Source organism: Hakea prostrata, chromosome 10 (assembly GCF_041222555.1).
Source record: "Hakea prostrata isolate BN-2017 chromosome 10, UWA_Hpros_2, whole genome shotgun sequence".
NCBI lineage: Eukaryota > Viridiplantae > Streptophyta > Magnoliopsida > Proteales > Proteaceae > Hakea > Hakea prostrata.
In genome coordinates this window covers 219449-234581 of record NC_142609.1, presented here as the reverse complement: position 1 = coordinate 234581, position 15133 = coordinate 219449, and the positions used below count along the sequence as shown (strand labels likewise).

General features: G+C 38.3%; 1 protein-coding gene across 10 annotated transcripts in view; it reads right to left on the bottom strand.

Moving 5' to 3' along the window:
- Nucleotides 1-5805: 5805 nt before the first annotated feature.
- Nucleotides 5806-15133, bottom strand: part of LOC149001260 (RNA-binding (RRM/RBD/RNP motifs) family protein) — a 58483-nt gene continuing 49155 nt past the window's right edge. For 9 of the 10 annotated variants that reach the window (XM_089136585.1, XM_089136587.1, XM_089136588.1 and 6 more), the window contains 2 exons: nt 9944-10066; nt 5807-7126 (listed from right to left, as the gene is read on the bottom strand). In XM_089136585.1, coding sequence (XP_088992711.1) covers nt 9983-10066 — 84 coding nt within the window. In that variant the 3' untranslated portion in view covers nt 5807-7126; nt 9944-9982. Of the gene's footprint in view, nt 7127-9943; nt 10067-15133 lie in introns of all 10 variants that reach the window. The other variant, XM_089136593.1, reaches the window with a different exon arrangement.

Here is a 15133-nt window from a genome sequence, read left to right as displayed (position 1 = left end):
TAATGTTTCGATGTGATTTTTAGAGTTCGGATCCTCCATCCACATGGAGATGAATTAACTCAGATCCACATGGGTATTTACTTGACAAGTGTCTTATTTTAAAAATACCATCTTAATTTTTAAAAAATTAACAAAAATAGAATATAGACCAATCAACAAAAATGGATGCTTGACAACGGTGATGAATGAGGTTTGTAAAGGAAGAATTTAGAGATATACTATTTTGAATGAATTAGTTCAATTGGAATCTATTATAACTTGTAGAAGACAAGACCCAATCCACGGAACCGGATGATTAAACAAATCACCCAAATGAACAAAATAAACCAAGGATCTTGTGCAATATAAATTGAAAGACAATCACAAAGCAAATAAACAACAAACCACCACAAAAATGAAAAAGGGAAATGCAAACAACACACAAGAATTTTACGTGGTTCACTAACCCGAAATAATCGAGATTAGCTACATCCACGGGGAGGGATTTCACTATTTTAATCTTCAAAATAGTACAAGATTTGAGTGTGATACAATGTTACCTCAACCGGTCACATAACCTCTCAAACTTCCTTAGAATACCCTTCCACCTTAAGCTCTTGAAAAAAACCCTTCAATCCAAGCTCAAGCTTCAATGGAGTTGCAATGGAGAAGAACACAAGAGAGAAGAAACCCTTTTCTTGCAAAACCACAAGAAGAAGAAGACTCACTAAAGCTAATCTCGTTTTTGGACAAAACTCACTTTAGAAGTCACTAGAAACTCAATTTTTCTCTCTCCATTTACCTCTCCCAATGCCCTCTTAATGATACCAAACACCTACTCATGTTAAACACTAAGTGGGACCCACCAAATTCAAAATTTGAACTCAAACAAAAAGATAAAGTGATTTTCATCACTAAACCCAACATAACTACTCCTTGGACCAAAACTACATGCCCAATTGGATAGATTTAGGAATGTCATAGACAAGTGTCACCTTTATAAGGTGAAATGCTCAAGAGCCAAACTCTCTTGGTCAAATAAGAGACGAGCACCTGCTCTTATCAAACCATGCCTAGATAGAGATTTTCTAGTATGGATTTCTTTAGGGCCTGTTTGGTTACATGAATCCAGAGATTTGAAATCTCTGGATTCGTGAATCTGAGAATTATACCCGTTTGGTTGTAAAAATTTCTAGATTCATGAAATCTAGAGAGATTCACGTTTTTACACTCAAAACGTGAATCTGTAGATTTATGGGTAAGGCATGAAATCCAGAGATTTAAAAAACGCTATATGTTTACACATTCACAAAAATCACGTCGATCAAATAACTTTTTAGGATGAATCTAGAAATTTCATTCCACAACCAAACATTTAATTTTATAAATTATGACTCCATAGACTCCAGACTCATTTAACCAAACAGGCCCTTAAGCTATTTGGGAACATTCATGGGCATGCCATGGTGGGATCTGACCATACCACAGTGGACTGGAGATCACCCAACAACCTCTGACGAGACCTGTTTACTTCCATTATGAACTCAAATGAGAAGATCACCCAGATTTAAATGACCAAATTCACCAAGGATGGCATGCCCCTAAATATGGGTCTCCTGCATTCCAACTCAAGCAAAAAATTATAAATTGTACAAGATCTTTAAAACACTTGAGTAAGGCCACCTTTTAGGTAGCCTCAAATGAGACTGATAGATTGTCACTCCTTTTAGAGGCCTACCAACAAAAACCACCTTCTACTACTACTGCACAGGAAGAAGCTGACCTTAGAAGGCATTTAGAATGTTACGAAAAACATTGGTATCATAGGAAATGAGAATCATCATTACTATTAAGGATATGAGAATCATCATTACTATTAAGGATTCACCAATCATATGCATGTTTTCATCATGATTATTCCAATTTAACTATTTTCATCATGAATGCACCAATCTAACTTCTTTCTCCCCTTTTTTCATTAACAAACTATAATGAGGATGTAAGACATGCTCCCCCTAAAATAAAATAATAATAAAAAAATCCTCCCCCTTATCATATGCTCCCCCAAAACCTCTTTAAGTATAGATAAAATCATATAGGAGATGACGATATGAGACAAGGGAATTTAATGACAAAAGGATGGTTTTCATTGATTCAAAGATATCATTAAATCATATAGAGGATCAACCATATTTTGTACATCACATACAATCACAAGAGAAAGAAGACATCAAACACAACATTGCATATTCAAAGATATATAATCCAAAAAAATTTGCAAGTCATTACAATGATGTCAGTGCATGGACTAAAAAATGAAAAAACCACACACAACATCCAAAGTCTACTATATTGGAGGTGGCTGATGAGGTGTTGATGGAGGAATGCTAAGGTGACTCAATATCTGTCACTGATCACTCATCATCTAGTGCATGAGACTCTCTAGAAACCCCATACGGACGCTCATATCCTGCTGAGTAAAGTTCATGTGATCATCCATCTAAGAGACAATTATCAAAGTGCTGCTGCATGTGTGGGATGCGACTGTCCAAATCTAGGAGTTGATTTGACTGTGGTGGAGGACCATCATGCTCATACTACTGCTCACCTTCCCCCTTCTATTTCAATGGCTTGGGAGTCATCATGATTCTCAACATCAACTTCATATGCATGTGGTGATGGGGTGAACTTGAATTTGCCGAGAGTGAGTAGGGGGTGGAGTGCTATGGTCCTCACTATCCAAAGCATCAAAAATATTTGTGTGAGGATGTTTCCATATGGGAGACTCATATTTTTCATAGTGGTTGATTGATGCATGTAGCACAGTATGACATAAGGCAGATAGAGAGACTGATGGTAGGTGACACACAATGCTATACAGGCTTGAAAAGGGGTGAGATCGGATTGATGTCCCTTCCTAAGAAGAATGTTAAGTGATGTGTCTCACTACCCTGGGCTGATTCTTGAACATATTTTCTTTAATGCCCTTAATTTGCCTATTCCAAAACCGATCGATCACAAGAGGTTCAAATACTTGGTCCATATGGATGTCTTCAGGAGGGTTATCTTTGTAAGTCCAAAATACTAATCTACCCTTAGTAGATATCCCCAAGATTTTATGTAAGTCAAGGATAATCAAGCTAATATCCACTCCTTTTCACAAAATATGTCATCTTGAGGTTTGCCCCTTCACCCTTATGCTTTAAATAGGCATAAAAATGCTTCACAAGTCTTGGATAGGTGGATTCATTGGCCTTCAATATAGGATCCCACCCCATGTCATTGAACAAAGTGTGGATACAAATAAGCAAATGATGGCATGTCAATGGTCTTACTAGGCTCAATATTTTTATCCTGAAGCTTATCATAATTCTCCCGGGCTACGTCTCTCTTAACCATTTTGGTCATTTCACACGTTCACTTAACTGAAAATGTAATTATAGATAACTTGTAATTTTGACTGTAGATGCCCATGTAATTTATGAGGTAATAGTGGATAGTCAAAAGTTTTGCCCCAAATATAGTTAGTGCCGCCAACGAAAAGTTGTTCTAGTGGTGAAACTAACACCTCTTAGTGAAGAAGTTGTGGGTTTGACTCTTGCTGAGGCATATTAATATCCCTATCCGCGCCTTAATAAAGTCCTTTTGTACAAAATATATATATATAGTTAGTGCGGTGTAATTTGCTCTAGAGTTTTTATTTACAAGCAGCAAACCTTACAAATAAATTACTGCGGAAATATGGTCATCGCTAGAAATCAGTTACCACCAACTTTTCCTACGGATCGCGCTCGAATTTTAAGGTTTGATAGTTATAAAGCTCTTAAATTATGATATTAAAACCGATTTCTCATTCCTTTGTCTCCTTGTTCTTTGTAAAATCTCTACTCTTGAATGAGACCGGATTACCTTTCACATAGCTAGCCAAGTATATTTATAAGACTCTGTTATAAGAGATTTGATACGAATGGTAACTTCAACAATTAATATACTAACAACTAAGGTTTGACTAACTCAAAATGGTTTTAGTTTTTCTAATTTGAGTTTGAGTTATTAAATCTATTTGTTGACTCATTATAAAATCAATCAACAGTTTAAATACTAATTATGGCTTCATCAACAATGGAAGGGTGGAATATATATTTTGGGTTTGGATGTATTCAAATGGAACTAGAGCACGTCAAATTCAAAACACATGATAACATTCGGTAAAGAAGCTTAGATTTATGGCCCCTGCAATGAAAAATATCTTTTATTACATTATTATTACTTTCGAATAAGTTTTTTTTTTCCTAGAGGTTGCATGATTGTGACCTCACATTTGGAAGGAACATATAAGAGCATGGATATACACAACTGTTGGTATTTATTAATAATAATATGCCCAAGGGCAAAACGGAAACTCATTTTTGGCCTGTTACAAAATATAGGATTACATATTTTAGCAACCACCGCATAACTTTAAGTATGTGATTACATTACGGATATTTAAGTTTTCTGAATAAGAGACTCATGGTTCATATAAGAGCGAATGGTGCTTGTTTTTTGGTCGATGGAGAAGCGACAAAGTCCCTACAAGACGAGTATCGGCGTTTACTTACCCCACCCACCGGTAGCTGATCCTCTCCCTCATACCGTCATGAGCGGTGGTGCAATGTGCAAACCTGAGGCTGTGGAAGACACCGTGGGTAGTGGTGACTCAAAGAGCAATGGCAGGTTTCATGAAAACCAAACTTCCATCCCTTGGGGAAAATTCGTTTTCGTTGGGTGGGTGCAGTCTGACAGTGGCGGACCCAGGATGCAATAGTGGGGGGGGGCCGAAGAATGAAAGCCAGTAACCTTCCTATTTGGGGTCCCACCGCTAAATTATTTTATTAAATTAAAGAATAGACCCATATATATTTTGTGGGGCCCACACATATTTGAAAAAATGATAAATTATTGATAATGATATATTTTTTTTCGACAAAATATAGGTAAAATTAAAGCAACAATATAAAAAAAAATATACACATGACTTCAACCCTAAAAAGTTAAATGCAAACCAAAATTTTCATTGGTAGGAGATGTAAACCAAAATTTTTTTTAAGGTAAGAGATGCAAATCAATGGTAATTAGTTACCTATTAACTATAGACATTTTATTCACAATGCAAAATCAAATAACAAAAATTGCAGAAAAAATAAAGAAACATAGAATATAAAATCAAATTAAAAAGAATAAAAAAAAAAAAAAAAAAAAAGAAACAATGAATAAATTGAGAAAGAGAAAGAGACTTAATTGTGGAGTAGATTTTTTTCCAAATTTTCTTAAGCCACGCTTATAGAAGGGGAAGAGAATAAATAGGAAAAAAAGAGGATAGGGGAGAGGAGATAAGAGAATAAATAGGGATGAAGAGTTAGTTTTTAATTAGAAATAATATTTTGATTTTTGAATACCTAATAAGATTTTTTTTTTCAAAAATTTCCTTTAACCCACGTTTATAGAAACATAAGAGAATAAATAGGAATAAAAGACGAGAGAGAAGAGAGGGGAGAATAAATAGGGATTGATGGATTAGTTTTTTTTATTAGGAATGACATTTATACCCATCATTTTACATTTAAAAATTGTTCACAATATTGGGGGGGGCCAAATAGTGACATTTCACATGTATGAAGAGAAAAAACCGGAAAAATTAAAGGAATTAGAGGAATATGGATAAAATTTAAAAAAAATCCGGGGGGGGGCATGGCCCCTCCGGCCCCTTCATAGGTCCGCCCCTAGGTGCAGACGAAGCTGAGCGTCGACACTAATTGAGCCATTTTAACTTGGTGTTTCACGTCAGTACTGTAGTTGCGTTCAAGGAAAAAACTCGCCTTACCTAAAATTGAAGATGAATTACATGAAGGTATACCGTATACCCCAGAAAGTGGATTTGACAAGGTTGTTCCAGTGCTTGTGGTAGCTTATCATACCTCCTCTGGTGTTCAGGTTTCACAATACAAGCGGTTCCATTGTTCATATTAGAAATTGCTTTACTCAAGATCAGGTGGTCGCTCACCATGCTATTCCAATTTTGTGTGACAGTCGGAATCCTGACAGCAGACTAACTTAACCACTTTCATGGCCAAAACGCAACCAATTGGATGGATGGATGGTTTCTTGGGGATTCAAATCTATGTCATAATTTGCTTGGGCTCAATGCTCGTCACAGAAACCCCAAGAAGAGTTTTGACCCCTAAAAGGGATTGTCCAAGACCCACGGATACTCCAAACATATCAAATTATTTCCTATCCATTTAGTGGTCAGTATGTTCGAGAGAATGAGAATAACATGTTGTAGCAAGTGAAAATACCAGTCGTGAGCATCTTCAAGAGAGTGGAGGTTTCTGTTATTTTTTTTTTTTCCTTTTTTAAAAACTTAATGTCGTTTAAGAACCGGTGATAGACTCATAGAAGGTTCAAATAATTAACAGGGAAAAATTAAGAGACTCATTGGACGTTCAGTTAAGAGATTTCACGGCCGTTCAACTACCACCTTCCCATAAATTTATTGATTTTTCTTTTCTTTTCTTTTTTCCCCCTTCAAAAACAAAGCAAGCATTATATGAGGCTGTCTGGAGTAATTCTAGAGGCTGAAAAAGAGTCTCTTACAAGAAAAAGGGGTGGGAACTGCCACCAAACTTCCAAAAGTTTGACAAGTAATCTGCTGATAAGTTTTTTTTCTTTTTTTTTGGTGGGATCTGCTGATAAGTTGACGATCTAGAAATATAGACAAACTGAATCAAATGAAACCTAAGACTTATAAAAACAAAATGTCTTCTACTAGACCCTGACTAGGGGAGTCTATTGACTGACTCAACCCATTGGGGGCTAAAACTGCTGGGAGAAATCTAAATGAACCTCAACATGTGAAATATGTACAGCTGCTACTAGATGTAGTGAAACCCTCACGATTTCCAGCTCTAAAGAAGAAGAGAAGAAACCTTGACAAGCCACGGTCTTTGCTGCCACAAAACGACCCCTCTGGTCCCACAAGATACAACTTCGACTCCCCTCTTTAGAAGTAGAATCCCATGCTGCATCTGTGTACAACTTGAAGCAAAGAGGAATACCGGCAGCCTGAGGTTTGGTGTAGATGAACCTTGTCCTTGATTTGATGTAACTGTGGCAAGAACAGTTTCATCTAAGAGCTCATGAAAAATGGACATAGAATGTGACAAAGAAGGCTTTACACCATTAGACTTTCACATAAGCAACATCACCCAACACAAGGTACTCCATGTGGAGTACACTACTTCGAGCTGATCTGAATTTACAAAAATGGAATCTACAAAACCATCCAATCCAATATACTATCACCATGAAAATTAGAAGTATCCAATCTCTCCAGCCCTAGGAAGCTCCAATACTTCTTTTGGTAAGTCCAAAACCCAGCTTTTGTGATTGAATACTTCCAATTTTCGTGGTGATACTATATTGGATTGGATGGATTTTGTAAATTCCCATGGTTGAAAGAATACACAAAAGAATTGTTGAACAATTTGAGAAATCCTGAATTATGATTGACATAGCAAGCCTTTATTTATATCAGTAACTTGCAAAGAAAGAAATAGATATTCCCGATGTAGGGCTATTACAATGAAATATCCTAACAGACAATTCTACCCTTATTAATAAAACTACTAATACTACTACCTTATAACACTCCCCACATACATCATGTTGCCAATTTTGTTTCATAATATTTCCTATCCCTAGAATTTCAAAGCTTCCCCATGTACATCATGTCACAAATTTTGTTTCATATTATTTCCTATCCCCAGAATTTCAAAGCTTTGTTTCCTTTGTCCTCTACTTATGTTCCTAACACATGGCAAGAAGCATTATCTCACCCAAATGGAAGGAAGCAATGGATGAGGACATGAGAACTATGGAAGAAAAGGACATGAAAACCGATGCCTTTGCCTAGACTGTTAGGTGCAAATGGGTATTTGTCATCAAACACAGGGCAAATAAAACCAAGGAGAGATACAAGGCAAGATTGGTAACCAAGGGTTTCACTCAAACCTATGGTATAGATTCTCGAGAAACATTTGCCCCAGTTTTCAAGATGAAAAAATCCAAGGTGTTCTTTTGGGGTAGTGAATAAGGGGTGAAGCTAGCAGTAGCCAGAATTGAAGAATGCTTTCCTCCCTGGAGAAATTCAAAACGAGGTATACATGGATGTACCACATGGATATGCTACCACTAAGACCTACGGGAAATTGTGCAGGTTGAAAAGAGCCTTGTATGGACTAAAGCAATCTCCAAGGGCCTGGTGTGGAAGATTTCATAAAGCAATGATTTCCATTGCCTACAAACAGAGCAATGTTGATCATACCTTATTCATCAAGAGAGAGAATTCCCATACTATTGTGCTTCTAGTGTATGTGGATGACGTCGTGATCACAGGTAGCAGTGAGGAGGAGGTTTTAGCCTTGAAGACCTTTATAGGGACCGAATTTGAGATCAAAGACATGGGGAAGCTCAGACACTTCCTAAAGCTGGAGTTAGCATGTTTGATCAGTATTTCCCTCTCTTAAAGAAAGTATATTCTGGATTTGTTAAAAGAAACTGAAATGGTAGGATGTAAGCCAGTTGAGACTTCTATTAAGCCCAACATACACTGAAGGCAAAATAAAGAGAACCGGTTGATAAGACAAGCTATAAGAAGTTGATAGGCAAATTGATCTACCTATACCATACTAGACCATATATTACATTTGTTGTCAATCTTGTTAGCCTATATATGAGTGATCCCTACTCCTCATACCTGGACACAGTGTGGATGCAGTGTGTTGCTCATAAACACTTAAACAATGAGGCATACACTAATGCAGATTGGGCGGGATGTCCCAATGATAGAAAGTCTACCTCTGATTACTGTACCTATGTAGGAGGCAACTTGGTGACTTGGAGGACCAAAAAGCATGCAGTAGTTGCAAGGTCTAGTGCTAAAGCTTAATTTAGAGCAAGCTGCCGTGGTTAAAGAGGTCGCTTCAAGAGTTGGTTCAGATTTAGATTCACCTATACAGCTATACTCAGATAAAACATCAGTAATTAGCATAGCTCACAATTCAGTACAAACAAGACCAAGCATGTGGAGATCGACAAGCACTTTATCCAAGAGAATACAGAGGCTGGACTTATTTGTATTACCTTTGTTACCTCTGACAATAAAAGGGTTGATGTTCTTACAAAAAGATTTTGAGTACCAAGGTCTTCAATGGTATCATTGGCAAGTTGGGCATATCTATGCAGCAGCTTGAGAGTGTTGTAAGGTAGTAATATTAATAGTTTTATTGATAAGGTTAGAATTGTCTATTAGGATATTTCATCATAATAGTCCCACAGGAATATATGTTTCTTTCTTTGCATGTTAATAATACGAAGAAAGGCCTGCTATGTCACTAAGACATAAGTCAGAATTTCTCAAATCATTCAACAATCAAAGTAGGCATTGAATCATGGATCTAGCTAGGTGAGATAAGATTGGGTAAATACTAAATAGGAAGAACTACAGGGAGAACAGTGCTATACTTTCCTTGACAAACTAGGCACCAAATACGAGTACTCAGGTTCAATCATCAAAATTCTTGTGTGGATGCTTCAAAACAGCACCACGGCGTATTAAACTGATTCAAAGTATGATGGAGCCATTAGAAATGTATTACGAGGGCATTTTTGTTTTTTATCACTTCAATAGGGTGCAACGTCACATTCAAAACAATTTGCATGATGCAGCTAATTAAAGGCCTCAGAAACAACAAGTGCATGCACATCCTGCAACTAGCACCAATGAAGTTCATTGCCAAAGTTTTGAACCTAGTATTAGCCTGACATCCCTAGCAAGCAAAACATTAACAATTTGACAAGTATAGCTGAACCATAGCATAATTGAGTAACAAACTGACTTCATGGATTTGTAGACAATACTAACCAAAAATCCAAATATTTTTAGCCATGACCATATTGGTATTTAGTTTGCTTTGCCAGCTCCAGCATTCCGGCCAAACTGGATGATCATAGGTTTGCCTTTAAACACATATCCATTTACCAGAATCTGCAACCAAGTTAGACAGTTATATTACTAATTTGAATTATACCATATAATCAAGTGGACATGGGCATGAAGGAAAATAGAAAAGAGAATTCATTAACGGTGGCTGATAGGAAAGTATGGCATCAGTGCAATGGATCTTGAGGCAGAAACAACCAGCCTCTTATCATGTTTAGAATACGAGGACCACCGTTAAAATGGACCAGACATGAAAATGTATGAGCAAAAAAAGAACAGAAAAATTAAATATTTTCAACCATTTGATCTTTTTTATTTGTTTATTACTGTTTTCAGGTTTGAGGGAGGAACACTTCAGCCAAACTCTTGATGCATGCATGTGTGTCTGTGTGTGTATAGAGGTAGTATTGGTGAAGAGAATTTATGAGCTAGAACCCATTCAAAGGTAGATTCTCTAAATGAGAATGAAGGGGGCACAAGTGCAATGCCTCCTGTTTCCCCCAACACCCTGAAAAAAAAAATCCCACCCTGATCTCTTGTCACAAATCCTGTAAGGAAGGATTTCATGGAGTATGTAATGTAGGACAGCCCTAGGGTCAAGGGTATTCTACAAGAAACAGGAACCTAAGCTAACGAATATACTAGGAGGGATTAGGAGAGGCGTTTGCACAGCACCTATTCGGATCAACAATAGAAATTTACTACAGATAAAAATTCAGCAATAAAAAAATATAAACAGCATGCAAATTTTAATCCAAAGACTCCAGGAGAACAAACTGAATCAAACATAGCCAATCCACACAATTAGTCAAGGGCAGGGGAGAATAGGGCATTGCATTCACATGTATTAAAAGAATCTTCAGCAGCAATTTATATGCTCTATTTAATCCAATAGGGGGAAAGTACATAAGCACTATTAATCTCAAGTCAAACCAAGGCTAAAACCTAACCTAAGCACCAATGAAATTAAAGTAACAAAACTTGAAATTATGTAACCACCAGTGAGGTAGCAACAGAGAAGAAAGATAAAGGAAATGAGGAAAGCAATTGAGGAGATATGCTGGCCATATGGTGCTGCCACAGGGGTATATGAGGGAGAAGAAGAGAAAGTAAAGAAGGAAGGACAGAGAACTATTGGGAAAAAGGGCTCTGCCGTACAGAAACAGGAGAGAAGAAGAAGAAAAACAGGACCAGCAATAAAGGAGTTGCTGGACTGAACAGAGGGAGGGCTGAGGAAAATTTTCAGATCAATACAAATCGAAAGAAGGAAGAGGAAAATTAATGGCAGCAAGAGTCTCCGCCGTAAGGATGTCAGAAGGAGAGAGAAGGGGGAACAAGGTTCCCCCCCCCTTTTTTTTGAGGGTGGGGAAGAATAGTAGAACTAATTAGAAGAGGGGTGAGGGAATTTTCCAGCCAAGAAATAGCAACAAAGGAGAAGAGTAAGTCTTACCAAAGAGGAGGATAGGAGAGCTCACGACTGGAGAGAGAGAGAAGCTTGCTCGATCTATTTTCTTTCCTGATTTTCCCCCCATCTATTGATACTTGGTGCGGTAAAAAAATTGAAGAAAACCTTTCTAATATAACCCTATGAATAAAAAGAAAAAAAAGTCCCAAATATCCCAACTGAAATAAGGAAATTTCCTAATCTACCCTTGCAATAAAATAAAATCTCAAATATACTAATACTAATGTAACAAAAAGAAAAAGATGTGGTGTGGCCACATCCTAAGGGTCCAGATGACCCCTTTCTAGTAGATATCTCCGAACGCCTTGTTGAACCAAGCCGAAAGGTTCCGTCGTCTCTATCTCTGGTAGCAACGACTGATGGGTGGACGTGTGATGTCCCATCAGTGTGCCCATGAAAACAATTTCAATAGAAAAAATTGTGAAAGATGCCACAGATATCTAGGGGAATTGTCAAACCAAATCTCTCAAGTAACGTGATAAGACCCTTGTTTACCAAGTATATAAACGGAAGGGCAAATAAGGGAAAGCAGCATCAGTTATAGCAGAGCCACAAGAGACCCTAGCACGTCTAACATCTGAAGCAGGGGAAGAGACAGGTGGCAGCTCATCATTGGACACTCCAGCTGGCAGAAGATGATTGGATAAAAGAGTAAATTCTGTTAGAGTTTGTTACGTGAAGGGGAGTATGAAAGGGGGACTGAGAAAAGAAAAGGGGAGGAGAAAAATATAGAAGCAGCAAACAGAGCTTGCGGGGAGAGGGAGGACCTCTGGGAATGGCTCAGCCATGGTGTTGCTCAGTCAGTAGATGTCGATTGATGCTGTGTTTATCTGTGTTTCATTTTAGTTTGTTTAATTTCAGTAGAGTTATCAGTTCTTAGTATCTCAATCTGTAGTCTGCAGCTATTTCCACATCAGAGTTCTTAATGGAATCGATTAGTACTTCAAGCTTACCCTGCTGAATATGTCATTCTGAGTTCAGTTTCTGTGATAGTCTCTGCCATTAATTCTTTACAAGCCGTAGCAGTAAGAGATTAATAGGGGTTCAGGGCAAGTTAGGGAGGGTCTTAACATAATGCCTCACTATGTCTGTGACAAAACGACCCACCCAAGCATCACCAAATATAAGCATGGTGAGCACAAGGGAGTGGATTCACACCTCCAAACTCTCCCGATCCAAACTGGATAGTTGAAGGGAAGGGATGATGGGTACCCATTTTTAGGGACTGACAGCAAATAAGGGCTTAGGACTGAACATATCTCTCAATCTTCAGGGGGGAGAATTGACTCACGAAGGATGACGAATTTACTTTAGTGGGCTTTTTGTTTAGTACTAATAGAACATAACTGAAAAAGGAATCCCAAATTGCACTGACTTAAACAAATACTGAAAATAAGATTTAATAAAATCGTTTGGCTTATTTAGGCCCAGGCTTCTTGCAGATCCCTGGATCAGCACCAATTGGCCAGCCACGTTTGCAATGTTTCCAAGACCTGATCTCAGCAATGAAGCAAAACAGTGCTAATTTCAGCCAGGTCTAGAGAGAAATGTTTGGGGTGCTAGGAGGGTCTATAGGTGTAAATTTTGCCCATGTGAGGGACATATTTGGTATGTAACTTTATTTTATCTGAAGCATGCACTTAGTTAGGAGTTTTAAATAAGTCTTTGTACTGGTCAAACCATAACACCTAGAAGTTGATGAGTTCTAGTAGTACTGGGCTGGGAATACAAGTCCAAGTAGGAAACCCAGCCTATAGTTTTATAATAAACCCCGCCACCCTATGGAGAGAGGCAATTCTGATTATTGAGTAACAAAGCTTGAAACTCGAGCAGTGTGTGTTTTACCATTGAATCGGTCGATTAATTTGAGGATTTAAGCAGTCACAGGTCTAATTCTGTAATAAGTTTGAAGAATCAACCCTAGGAAGGTTCTAAGTGAAGTCCAGCTCAGATCCTTGGCAGTGGCTGTAGGAAATAGCCTTCAACCACCATCAATGGCAGCATTCCAGCTTTGTCCAGGCTACATTCAAGGTCCTAACCAGGCACTACTGGATCTCTATTCCCTACATCAATCCCCTTCTCCTATCACATATTATTCAATCTTTGGGAACTCCAAAAATTAAGATTAGATCTACATCAATCTAACCATTGTAACTGTCCCAGACTTTAGGTACATCACCCTCCAACCCTAGTGACCTTAGATCTTAGTTTGACCCCATTATAAGAGTCTGATATCAAGATGTTAATATTTTCTTGAATTTCTATCCCTAAAACCCCCATAATAACAACCCTTATATCTCTCAATTTAGCCATCCAAACCCGACCAAACTTGGGGGATCATATCCCTATACTATGACCTACATTTGCTCCAAGTTTCACTCAAAACCAATAACTTCTCATCCCATGTCTAATGAACCTGCCCCATCCCACCATACATCTCTAGTGTTAGGGCCCTAGGATGATGTCATGTGGAGGAGAGAGAGTATTAGGGTTAGTTGAAGGGTAATAAATAGAGGGAAAATTGAATAGAGAAGCATGGAATATTATAGGGAGTGATTCTTGGGCAGCCGGAGGCTGAGGGACACCGTGAGGTGTGGGGGTGACTGGTACCATTAAAACTAGTTCTATCTTGATTCTTGTATTTTCGTATTGATTTTCAGAGGTATTAGTAGGTTCTTATCAATTGGAATCAGAGCATTCACGTTCCCAGGGAGGTGATGGCACTGCCTTCGTTTTCTGGTGAAGGAGAAGTTCAGAGATGGATTCTAAAGGTTCTTTTGTTCTGCTGGGATAACCAGATCGAGGAAGAGCAGTGGTTGGGGGTTGCGATCCAACATTTGGAAGGAGAGGCACTTGACTAGATCTATTGCAAGAACTTGATGGATTTTACCTGGACAAACTTCAAGAAGGCGCTGGTTATCGATTTCGGTAACAAGAAAGACGCAAAGATTCCTCATATCGAATATGCATCGATTCTTGGAGAGGAATCGCAACACCACTTCGATCAAGCGCGGGAAGTGCACAAAAAGTGGCCGATGGTTGTGGCCGATTAGTTGCAGAAGCTATTTCTTACCGAACCATGCGAAGAATGCCAAATAGAGGTTTGATGATTGAGGCTATTGATCTTAGCAATGGAATGAGAAGCAAGGGTCACACGAGCAGTGGAAGATGGTCGGAAGCGGCTGGTGGAAACTAGCAGGCAGCGGCGAAGAACTCTGTTCGCAGGAAAGGAAGAAGACGATGGAGTTTGAGGGTTTTTGGGGTGGGTTGGTTTGGCTCACCCCAAACTGGTTTATGAGTTTGGTTCAGACATTAAGGTCCAAGGATCTTATAATTCGGGCCCAACTCAAGTATGCATAGTATCAAATTTAGAGCCCAAGAGATCCAAGTTCAAAGATTAGGCTGTCAGTTTTCCCAAGAAACCCCCTGGGCCCAGTCCATCTTATTTCATTAACCAAATATCCAACCCATTTTTCCTAATCCACAATTTTAAGTGCTTAGGCCTAACCCATTTAAAAGACCGACCTTGGGCCCAACCTATTTCATTAACCCCAAGCCCATCCTATCTCATTAGCCCAATCTCCGGTCCATTTTTCTTAGCCCATCGTTTTAAGAGGTTAGGCTTCACCAATTTAAAAGCACCACTA